At 38.3% G+C, this 13077-nt stretch overlaps 1 protein-coding gene across 2 annotated transcripts in view; it reads right to left on the reverse strand.

Moving 5' to 3' along the window:
• RGL1 (ral guanine nucleotide dissociation stimulator like 1) overlaps positions 1-13077 on the reverse strand; it is an 85765-nt gene that overhangs the window by 53583 nt on the left and 19105 nt on the right. For both annotated transcript variants that reach the window (XM_063298434.1, XM_063298432.1), the window contains exon 3: positions 676-884. In XM_063298434.1, the coding sequence (XP_063154504.1) occupies positions 676-884 (209 nt within the window). The remainder of the gene's footprint in view (positions 1-675; positions 885-13077) is intronic.

Raw genomic sequence — 13077 nt, forward strand, 5'->3', positions numbered from 1 at the left:
AACTCAGGGGTGCTGTGAGGTATTTTAAATTTTTGTGATATCCATCTGCAAAGCTGGGTTTTGCCACATCATAACAGTGCTTACAGACACTATGAATCAAGAAAGGTTGGGAATCTCTGCCTAACCCACTATTTGTACATTATGCTTAAAACATGTTACATCTATTGAAACCAGAAATTTGGATTAAGCTGACAGATTTGTCTATTATGGCCTATTGAATTCATTGGCATGAAGCTCAAGACATTTTTTTAAAAAATAAGGACATAGAATAAAGACCGATGGCTAATAACGGCATGACAGAAAATACTACATATGAAAGGACCCAGTCATATAGATGTAAGCTGTCTAAACCGGCACTCTAAAACCATACCTGTTTCCTATCTTCTTACTACTCAAAGAGCAAGAACCCTGTAGTTTCTTTGAGGAATAAATGCTGAGATACTTGAGATGCTAAATACTGTATACCAAGTGTTTAGCTCCCATAGAGGATTCACGCTGGGCACAGAATAAGACACCGACTTGGTTACAGAACTGGAATAGCGAATGGCAGGCCCTTATTTTTAAAATGAATTCTCAGAGCCAAACCCAAGTCTACCAACATGCACCCCATCATAACCTCTTAAAACACAGCATCGGTTTAAGCAATTCTCTTCGCCTTTCTTCATTACTTCTTACCTATCCAGGAGCAATTCCAGAACTTCCTTTGTAGATGCAAATCCCCGGTATGTTGACAGAAATATGCTGATGTAGGTGAAGTCGTTGTCTCCAAATGCCGTTAATAGGTTCTCCACAAGCTTCTCTAGAGTACCTGCTTTTATTGTCCTGATCTTACAGGTTTCATATTGGCTGACAGTGTGTCCTGGGGGAAGCTGGTCCCCTTCAACCTGTGTTAATAGACAATTTAAGAAAAAGAAGGGGGGATTAATACACTCTTATTGATAGAAATAACACTGCCACAAAATATCTTTTCATGGGTGATGAAATGGTCTGAAGATTTAGAGCAGTTACAGCTTTACAAAATAGAGCTGGTACTTCAGAACACCTGGATAAGAGGAAACCAGTCAAAGCAGCTGAGTTCATACAGGGAGGCAAACAACAAATAATTAAATAGACCAACTCCATAAATCTTTGACTCTGTGGATTTTGTGGGCCAGAGGAGGTGGGGTGGCAGTTGACGGTCAGGAAGGCCTAACAGCTCTCAGAGGCTCTGTACCATAACTAACCAGATGTGAAGCCCTGTGATCCGAGTTGGGCTCAAGGGAGCAGAAGGATTTGTTGCAACTGTACTAACTTCCATACTGTGTAGCAACATCCCTGCCTGAGGTGCTCAATTCCCTCACACACATATTTTCTACCTCAGAATGGTTAAGAACTTTGCTTAACACAGCAAAGCATGCTGGTTTGAAACTTGGCAGAAACTTTTTAATTATGATTTTTCTTTTCTTGAGTAGCTAAATTTCACCCAAGCTTTTTAATTTTTTGAGTTTAGGGGTTTATTATTTTACTATTTTTCCAGGCACTTGAGGTTTCACCCCCAGGTCTGAGATAATCCAAATAAACCTATGGTTGCACTGTTACATTCCTCCTTTGTTTGTATTTCAGGGATCAGACGCTATGCTGTACTTTCTGGATCTAGTTTCACTCTTGTTGTTAAATCATTAGCAGGCATTTTTTTCCTCAGTGGTACAGTGTAGTTAGATCTTATTTCTAAAAAGTAAATGGACTGAGGAACCTGTGTTTCAGTGGATTATGAAAGAAAAAAAACTCCAGAGAAAGCTAACCCATTAAGAAATAGGATGGTGTAATTCACCAGATGAAAGCAATTATTCAGTGGTCATAACTAATTAGAATATGTGCAAAAGAGTTACATTATTGTCCTGCAGGAATCAAAGATAACTTAGATGATCAGGCATGAAAGACTTTCAAAAGTTCCTCATTCCCAGTAATAAGGCATTTGTAGACAAATAGATCAATCATTCTTTTGGACGCTAGCAAGGTATTGAAAAATTTGCAGAAGGCAGTCCACATTTACGCATCTAGCAAAATGGGGTCACAATTTCCAGCTCACTGGAAACCAGTAGTGTGGTGGGTATGACCTGGCCCATAAATATGGGGAAAAGGAGAAGTCAATACTTCATCAAACATTAGCAGGCAGAGGTAGCTAGCTGCAATGGCCTCTTTCAGCTGTCTTTACTAAAAAGATCACTTCATGTTTGTGAAACAAAGGTTGTATATGTATATATCTGTAGGAGAGAATATGAAAGGGCACGGCTGTGTGTGTGTAAGAGACAGTAATTAAATGCATGCTTACAGATGAATCCATAGAGAAGATGACATGGCATATGTACTGCTGGGCCAAACCACATGGGCAGCTGTTCACATGAACGGCTAACCATGTGGCTAAGTGTGTGAGGAAATCAGCTTTCTAGCAGTGTAGTTTCCACAAAGATAATGAATAAACCACTCTTGGAAGATGGGAACTGAAAACAAAAGAGGGATGGAGAAAGAAAGAAAGAAAGAAAGAAAGAAAGAAAGAAAGAAAGAAAGAAAGAAAGAAAGAAAGAAAGAAAGAAAAGGTAGGTACTTAGACAATATCAAGAGGGTGGTGATGAGACATATTTCATTTTTTCACCACTTGTATCAAGTTACTTTATAGAGTTGATTACAAGATCATACTATTAAGAACAGGATGCATATGTCCATCCCTTTATCGGTAACAGATTTCACAAAAGAAACATTATCAGGCAATATTCTAAGGCAGTAAGGTCTAGAAGACACCAGTGATCTCCCAAGAGGTGCTCCATCACTTGCACTTAAGATTGTGAAAAGCATCCATTAATATGTTATAGAGAGTAATCCAACTGAGAAAAACTCAATGACCTCACTGTTGTTTATTCTCCAATTTCTGTTAAAGGATCAAGATGGTATGGGAGGTGAATGGGCCTTTTCCATTGCTGTGAAATACAGTCACATACAGATCTGTCTTTGCACAGCTTTAACACATCGCATCACTCTAGTACAGAGGAACCTATGCTGGCCACAATCCAATTTCACCGACTATTACCCTTGGTTGTTAGAAGTACAACGCTGCCATTAGCTACTGCTCTTTCCCCCAACTATTTGTTGCAGCTAAAACGTTGCAGTCTTTGGCAAAATATTTCAAGTTTTTTCTTCTTCAATGTAAAAGCTGTAGCACAGATGGGGAAAGCACCATGTAAGATTTTTCCCCCATTTCACCATAAAAACATAAAATGCAGAAGGCAGCACTCCACTATTTACAATTATGTGCAAATTCATACAACTATATCTCAGCTTAATATTTCAAAAGGTGCAGTAACTCTTCCTGAACACTCACTGGCTTTGTTCCTTCTTTTGGGAAAGCTTCAGCGAAACCAGGAAGCTTCTAATTAATTATTAGTTCCTATTCTGTCATATTTGAGGAAACAAAGGATACCAGCTCCAGTCAACAGACAACCATCCAACCTGAAGCAGATTCTAACAAGCAATAAGAAATAGGACAATGGTGCTAACATGGGAACCAGTTCCTGTAGCAAACGCAGCTATCTATTTGGCCTCCACATTTATACCAACGGCACTAACAGCCCCAACACCTTCATACACAAAAGGGACCTTCACGTGCTTTTCCTCCAATACAATGTATGCCATCATCTGCCAACAATCCCCCTCTGGATTCAATGTAGACAAACAAGGCAAACTTTGAACAAAAGAATTAACAGACAGAGGTTTGACATCAGGACTCAAAACACGGACAACATACTATCAGAGCATTTCAACTCTCCCAGCACACTCTATTGTAGACTTCAAAATAATAAAATTTTGAAAAATCTAAACAGCACAATCCAATGAGAGATTGCTGAACTCACATACATCAAAAGTTTTCAGGGAATCTCAGAAGGTCTCAACAAACGCAATGGGCTTTTCGCACATTACAACTGTTACTTTATAAGGCACTTGTAATCTGCCCCACATGTAACCTGCGTATGCACAACCACCCTGTCTTCTCCTCCCACCTTATCCCAATTTAAATCCTACAACAGTCTAACCATTCCATGCATCTGATGAATGCCTTTTAATAAAATTTATTAGTCTGAAAAAGTGTTCTTTCTGATTTTCAGCTTCCCAATGGTGAGCTTTACTGCAGACAGTAATGATTCCTACAGCAGAGGCAAGAGTTAATATTCCTTCTTTGCTTGCCACAATTCCAATAAAAATTATCAGGCCATTAGGCCTGTGATTAAATATGTATCTAACTAACCTGTGAGGTTTTTAAATTCTGTATCTTATCTCTATCCCCCCTTCTTCTTCTCTTTGTACAAATAAAAATCAGGATGTGGCTTTAACTTTCCAACGAGCTTTCAACACACTCTACATTCCCATTGAATTCATTAGTTCAGTTTATAACTTCCCCCAACAACACAGCTGTAGTTAACAGTTAGAAATAACAGCCACCCTGTGCACACACCCCAAAATACCTAACAGAATTCTAGTTACCACACCTGGTTATTCAATTCAGGGTCAAACAGAAACTTGAGTAAAGCACTTCCAGAAATTCAAACTTGGGCTTTGATGGTTCTCTAGAGGAAAGGAATTCTCCAGTTGTGGGGGAGACGTTAAGAATGTTTCTGTGCATTTGTGTGCTTAAAAAAATAAAAGCACATTTATCAGCTACCAACAACAATACGCTTGAAGTCATTTGAAGGAACATCTGAGGCATAATTTTGGTCTGCATTATTAAAGCAGTTCTGCCCCCAAATTTTTGAAAGAGTCTTGGCAGGCAACCATTCAATAACACTGACTTGTGGAATAAGACACTGCAGGCTGAGTTAGCATGCTAACAGGAAACAGCTCAATCTGGATTCAATCAGAGACTGTCTCTTTCTGACATGATTCCTGAAAACAAGAGGAGATTTTGGGGTTTGCTTTTTGGCCAACTGTCCACCTACAAGGAAACCATATTGATTGCTTTTCAAAGGGCACTTCTATAGCTGAAGGACATTTTTCCATCAGCAGGACTTAAGAATGAAGAACATATGATACCACATTGAAGGTCAAGGAAAGTCATGTTGCTTTGATTATCCTCTTACTTTCACATTTCACTGTTACTTAACTAAAAGTTCCACTGAGATAGCTTCACCTGTATGAGTTTCTACCATTCCAAATCAATGTCTACAAGTAACATTTCCTTTTCTTTTCCCCCAGTGTCTTGGAGTCAGTGTTGACTCCTGGTGACTGCCTGGACAAGTCCCTGCAGTTTTCTTGGCAATATTTTGGAAGTGGTTTACCCTTGCCTGCTTCACAGGGCTGAGAGAGAGTGACTGGTCCAAGGTCACCCAGCTGGCTTCATGCCTACGGTGGGACTTGGACTCAGGGTCTCCCGGTTTCTAGCCTGATGCTTTAACCACTGCACCAAACTGGCTCAACATTTCCAATACTAGATTAAAATATAAACATTTAGCATGCTTTTCTGATATGAGAGCAACTGCTACTGTCTTGCAGTGGCTTTTTCTTAAAGTAGTACGATATGAAAATATAGGCTATTCAGTTCTCCAAGAACATATCAGGACTGGCAACTCAGGGAGTTAAGCTGGCTCTTTTACAAAGGCCATTTTCCACCCTTCCCTAACTTTTCTGACAATCTGCTGTGTTGGAAGGTAGACAGAAAGGTATATCAGGAAAAGAGAGAGGGGAAATATCAGGTATCTCTGCCAACCTTTCCTTTTGCCTTCTCCACCCTGACTTCAGTCCCATTATAACTTACGTTGTCCATCCCAATAGATTACTTCCCATGAGAATGTGGCCCTTAGCACTAAAATGGTTGCCTGCTCTGGGTCTATAGAAATATAAGGGAGATATACAGTTATTCTGTAATTAAAAATAGCTGACTGTCCCTCAGGGTAAAAAAAAACAACTGTAAATTAATAGCCCAACCCTATGAATCTGTGTTCAGAAGTAAATCATTCTAAACAATACTTTCTCACATCTCCATGCAAACAGGAATCTTTCAGTATTCCGCCCTCAAGGGAATCATGATGGGAAAGTAAGTCTTAATATTTTGTGACCATGTTTTTTTTTTTAACACAATTACAAATTTCTGCAAATTTAATTATTTCTACAAACCAAGAAGTGATACGGGAAGTAGGTTGAACTGATGAAGAGACTGAGAAATGTAGCAGCAGGGAAGGAAGATTTACAATAGAGGATTAGCAGGTCAAAGAGAGGTTAAACACTTCCATCCTCTGAGCTGTCTCCTTTGTTACACATCCCATCCCTGCATTCATTTTGCATCAACAAACTAGGGTACAAGAACACATGCTTCCCAAAGGAACTAGTAGTTCTATCTTTAAAGTACATGGAGTAATCAGTGATGATAATCACCTCTGAAAATGTTCTGTGTGCAGAACATGTACTTCATGAAAGCGAATGCATCCGATTAATAGTATATGTCCTCTCACAAATGGTTTTGCTGCCTGCCAGACATCACAGGCCATTTTTCCATCCACGTGTAAGAATGTAGGAAAGTTGTCTCAAGTGCCCGCTGGGCCATAACACATGACCAGAGAGATGCATGCAGTCTGGTCAGCCTATGCTGTGTATATAAACAATGTGTAGAAAGCAGGTTGTTTTCTAATTAGTACTGCTGGAGGTTACAGTATAGCGTAATTTCATCCAGGTCTAAAAGGCTGTGTGTATTCATTTCATGGCTCTACTCTATCTCCAGTTATACACAGCAACTCTTAGATAGGGATTCGGGTTTCTGTCCACAAACAAACTACTTATTCAATTAACCCTGGACATTGCATTGGGGTAGAGTAAGATGAGGCAGAAGATGAGGCACTAATAAACCAGTGGCTATTGATAAGTATCAAATATAAGGTAGATTTTTTTTCTCCCTCAGTTTGTATTATTAGTTTGTGTAGAATTGTCTCTTTTCTATTTTTTAAAGTTTAAATTTAAATATTGTTTTGTTGAGTACAGTATGTACAGTATTTTTAGAAAAATAAAGGAGTTAAAAAAGATGAGGCAGAAGATGAGCTTTAACTCACTCAAAAAATGCCACTAGGCTCATCAATCTAATAATGAAGCCAGACATATATATTATAAGAAAAAGCTTTTTTGCTGACAACTCCATACAGAAAGTGAAGATGGGGTGAACTTGCAGAGGAAAAACTGGCCCACTGGACTTCTAGTTTCAGTGCTCAATGGAGCTGTGCAACACTTCAGATTCAAAGGTAAAAGATACTTCATAGCATGTAAGAGTAAACATGGAGCACTTGTCTTCAACTCTTTAAACCACTGTTTCTCAAAGTGTGGATTGTGGCCACAAGAGTCTGTGATCACAAGGCAATGGATGGGGAATGGTAAAAGAATGCCTTCCTGGCAAATCTCTTTCTGCAGGCTTAGTGTAAAAGTATGCTGATGCAACATTCCCAGTGCCCTGTAGCAGGTCTAAGTGTTTGCTGTGTTTTAAGCATGATGTTCACCTATCAAAGGAGAAGTAATTACACCCGGAGGGCACAAGGCTCCTGTGCAAGCTCTATCTGTCTCTATCTATCTGAAGAGGGAATTATAATGGAAAGGGAAGAGGGCATGTCAGGCTGCGGCTAGGATGGAAATGCAAGAATGGGGGAGAGGTTTATAAGCACCAGGCTGGAGAAGAGAGACCTCTTAATACAGTTGTGTCTGGAGGGAGGGCCAAAAGCACTGTCTGCCATTTATTTATTTTTTTGCAAGCTGTAGATTTTTAAGAGCAGTTTAAGAGAAGCTGGTTTAAGGCAAGGAAGTATCTGGTGTCTAGCACAGGGCAAGGGAAACATTTCCTTTTCTATTTTCTTCCTGATTTTAGTGACTAAAAATAATTGCCTTCATTAAGAAAGAGGCCAGGAGAGAATAGCAGCAATTAAATTTCCCCATTCCGTTACAAAAAAGCAAACAAACCAGAGTCAGGTCATTGCCTGTATTTTTCTTTTCTCTCAAAAATTACACACACGCACCACCAGAATGTATTCTATATATGTAGGATCTTTGTTTTGTCTTCTGGCAGCAAGATAAAAGCAAGTAAACATTTTTCCCATAAAAAGATACTTCAAATTTGATCGGTGTTTTTATTTCCAGTGAGATGGTTTTATTTTTCAAGTTGTAAGGTTCTATCATGCTGTTATAAAATATACGGATTAAAATGATGGTTGAGACAGACCTTCTTTGTAATAGCCCCATCTTATGGGTTACTCTTCCCCAGAAGTATATGCAGCCTCCTTGCCCCTGCTGCATAAGCAAGTTAAATGTTGTTTTATTCCTTTTAGCCCCAGCTGAGTGTGGGTGCCTATCTAGAGTTTTATTTGGGGTTATTTTTTATTTTGGATATTGTTCTGATGTAACTATGTGTTACTTCGATTTTCTTTTTGTTTGATGTTGCATGCCACCCAGAGTCCTTTGGGATTGAGGTGGGTTGTAAGTGCCGTCAAATAAATAAAATAAATACATTTGTATCCTTAACAAGAGCATTCAAATGTACAGTAATGCTACTTTATGAAAAGTTAACAGGAATATCAAGGAGTTTTACTGGTTTTTAAAAAAATACATTTGCTTAATAGCTGCTGCTATGATAAAGGAAAAATATGTAGATTTATCCTGCTATTAGAGAAATGTAAGGTACAACCACACTAATAACTGTGATCAGTGCCAAATTCACACTGGTGAAACAATGACTGTATAACTTTGAATAATGGGACATTTGGTATGGAATCTCTTCTCTGTATTCTCCTTGTTTCTCCTAAGGAAAAGGGGAGACTGCTAACTGCTAAAGCAGTTTAAACACTACTTTAGATAAGCCCATAACATTTTCTTCAGTGATGTGTCTCTCCCACACTGTGCTGACTTTTAAAAGTGATTGCAAGGGCAATGATTTTTGGTTGGCTAGCATGGTTTCTTTTTTTGTCTTTTGATGGATAGCATTTTCAGTTCTTTTAAACAGTTTTAACAATTTTTGAAAGCTACCTTGAATCTGAAGGAAACACCATAGTTTAGTTTAGAATTTAGGTCTTTCAAGCTCATCTGAATACCCAAAGCACTGTATGCATAGAACAGGGCAGGCTGAGCACAACACGAAACACCATCTACAATATAAACACAGACTACTTTGATTTCACCAGACAGCTTATTTAACAATTACAAGAGTGTGAATAGTGCATAGCCTATCACAAAGACATTGTATAGAAAGATATAGGAATGTAAACCAGTGATTTTTAATAGCTATACTTCCAATGGAAGGCATCATTTCCTAGATTCCAAGCAACCTACAAAATGTCTCCGTCCCAGCGCTGTGCTCACCAAATGCAGAGGTCTTCTGAAGATCCTCAACAGGAAAGAGAGAGAGAGAATCTCTGGAAAAAAAATAATCTGCCTGTTTATCTTGAGCAGCAGTCACTTCAGGAGTTGATAGTATTTCCTACCAACGTTTAGACTAGCTACTAGTTTAAGTTATTCTTTTGGACTGATTTATCTGGAATTTCACTGTAGATATATGAATCAGAAATTAAGTAAGAAACCCAGGCCATAAGCTTTAAAATAACAGATGCTAGTAGTTAGCCCAATGACTCCTGGATCCTTCTGGAACAATAAAACATATGACATAAGGAATTTGTGCAAAGTGAACAAAATACAAATGTAAAGCTATCATGACTGAACTCAGTGAGTAAAGAGTTATGTTTTTCATAGATGTTCAAATTACTTCGTTACTTCAGTGTTGCTCCTATGAGACACGTCAGTAGCATTACTTCACTACACTTACGAAAAACCTTTGAATATATCAACATACTGTATATTTGAGTTGTAAAAGTTCAATTCCATACTCTACTGAATTGCAACATTTCTTCTCTGCCCTTCAAAGAATGCAGTATAGCTGTTAAGCTGCTCACCTACCGTAAAGTCCATAGAAACAGAGAAAGTAATTCTAGAGGAGTAAACACATATCTTGAGTCTAAGATAGATTTTAAAAAATGCAGCCCATATTAATTACATTGCGTAACAAGAGCACAAAACTTGTATTATACAAATCAATTGCAGTCTGGGTCAACCAGATTGGAAAAATGACTCTGGTTTGAGATAAGAGAGTTTATATTAACAGTAGAAAGCATTGTAATAAGAAACCAAAAAAGCTTTAAAAAGAGAAAAGCAATGAAAAAGATTTACTCAGGAAATTTGGAAACAATTTGTTTAACCCGTGAAAGATAAGAGATTTCCTCTGAATTCAGAAGATGCGGAAAGGGAGGGGTGGCTAGAATAGACTTCGCAACAGAAATAATTGAATAAAGGTTCATTCCTCAAGGATATTATTCATTCCTCCTAACATAAAACTAGATTTACTTTCATGATTGAGGCAGCATATACACTGATAATCAATCAATAATAAAACTGACCGATTAAGTGCATTTTTTTAATTGAAAAAATAAAAAAGATTTTCCATCTATTCTTTGCCAAGAGAATAGATGGTTATATCCTATCCATCCTGGGAGCCATGTGTTTACAGTATATATTGGCCAGCCAGAATAATGCACCTGACATCTTGGACCCTGCCCTCCAAAGCATTTTGCACAAATGCTCCAGGTCTCTTTGTTGGTGGTTTTGCAAATGACTAACCTGGGGGACCTTGGGCCACTCACTCTCTCTCAGCCCTAGGAAGCAGGCTATGGCAAACCACTTCTGAAAAACCTTGGAAAGAAAACTGCAGGGACTTGTCCAGGCAGTCTCTGAGAATTGGACACGATTGAATGGATAAAACAAAAAAACAAAAACAAAAAACCTGGCTTGCACTCTGGAATCTGATCTTTTTATAGTTTTTCATTATAATAATACATGATAAAGAAATGTTCTTACCAGCTCATGCTATTGTACAGCCAAATTATAAATTATGGTAAATCTATGGTTATCAGCTAAACACATTGCATATCCCATGATTTCTCAGTCTGTAACAATAGTGCAATCAGTGAAATTCATTCATGATTTCAAGACATTCTGTGTCCCTGTTCTGTGCCAATGATGTAGGCAAGTGACTACAGAACACAATAATGTACAGCTGTAACACATTGCACATCCTACTAGACCATCCTCTTCCCACCTGGTGTCCTCCAGATGGCTTAGCTCCTATAGTGCCACTGGGGGAGCTCAGGTGTCATCTGGGGGCTCTGGGCCAGGAAAGGCTGCACTGGACATTACAGAAGGATGCAAGGGAATTAGACATATGACAACCATCACACACTTAAGCATCACATGGATCTGAGATAAAACTAACAGATAAGGTACTCTAACACTAATAGGGCATTGGCATTTCAGCATACATGAAGGCCAGTGGAAGCTTAACAGATAAACAAAACTGAAATTTTGTTGCTCAAAATTTCCTTCAGATTCATTGTCTTAATCAGTTTTATGATAAAGGGCACAACTGATGTTGTGCTGGGACTCATGTAAACAGAGAAATCTCTACCACTACCACATTTCTTTTTCTAAGACAGCCAAGTAGCATCTAGTTCTTGAGATATTTCTCTGTAGTCTTAGTGATTCATGCTTGTATTGTTTTAATCCAACATAATGAGAATACATATGCACTTACCCACATACACCTCTCTAGAGTATGATATTGGGAGTGATTATAATCTTGTTTCATTATTATAAGGATTACACTTAAAAGGCAATATAATGCAAGCAAAAACAACTAATGAAATTATTATTTCTATACCCTATAATTCAAGTGAGATTTTGATAAACTTCTCTGTAGATTAGGCATTAAAGAAGGTGTAATTTCCATTTAGCAAATTTATTATTACAAGACAGATTATCTGGGATTTATTCTATTGCCTCCAATCTCTGAAATTGCCTTCAGGAAGTAAAGAAGGGACATTGCTTTGCCTAACTGTATTTCATCTGGAACAGCTGGATTAGCTAGCAATATGGACAGACCAACTGCAATGCTATAGAGTGGGTAGATGTGTACAATTGGGGCAGGACTGAAAACATCCAGTCTTTAGCACCCTCCAGTTTTATTAGTCTTATTGGTGAGCCAGCATAAGTAGAGCTTCTGAAGATTGACTGATTGATTTGTAAAACACTGAATCACTTGTAGCCTCAAAGCTCCCAGGATCACATCTTGAAATTTAATGGAAAACATTTATTTTTGTTGTCATAATTCTAAGCTTCTGAATTTTGAAACTGATTTTTAAAATCCCAATCCCCATCACTCCCCCCCCCCACCGGCTGAAAAGAAGGCCTTGCTCCTTCTAGTGATGTCACCACCAAAAGCTGTATACATACAGTTGAGTATTTCATCATCAATAAAGATGCAGGATTTGGCAATGTGAGTGTGGTTTCTCAGTTCTAGCTCCTTCTTCCCAGATGTTGTTTTTCAAAATAAAAAGCTGTTTTTGTCTGCAGAAGGATGGAAGTCTCATTGCTTGATTAAACATACAAATGAGCCAAACAGAACGATGGCCAATCCAACAGCAGACTGAACTACTCAGTAAGAAGTTATGAGTGGACTCTGCAAGCACTAGTTATTTGAAATATGTCTGTGCTTCCAAGAACACAATTAGGTGCCACGCAACTAAGTCTGTCTAAACAGTTCATACTACAAATCAGCAGGAGGTTTTTGTCTTTGATGGACCATTCAATGAAAAAAAAGGTAACAAACATTTTTTAAATTATTATTTCCCACATTTGATCATGCCGTTCCTTTAAGAAGCTAATCCCATTTTAACCATACATTAACTCCAGGCCTGAAAATAGTTCAGGTGAACTTGGGGCCAACTTCAGTACTCTAAAACCACTCACAGCAATGGCATTCAATCTTCTCAAAGCCAAGAACTAGTTACAAAGATCAACACATCTACAGCTAGTTTTATTATTTCATATTTTTCTCTCTCGCCCTTTCCATTAATTTCTTTCCAATTCTCCCTCTACTATTATCTCCTCTTCCATTTCTCCCAAAGCAATGAGGATGATACTACTTGTATATTCACTATAGGTAAGATCCCAATCCAGCTGGTCTTGAAGATCTAACTGAAGATC

Source organism: Candoia aspera, chromosome 3 (assembly GCF_035149785.1).
Source record: "Candoia aspera isolate rCanAsp1 chromosome 3, rCanAsp1.hap2, whole genome shotgun sequence".
Taxonomy (NCBI): domain Eukaryota; kingdom Metazoa; phylum Chordata; class Lepidosauria; order Squamata; family Boidae; genus Candoia; species Candoia aspera.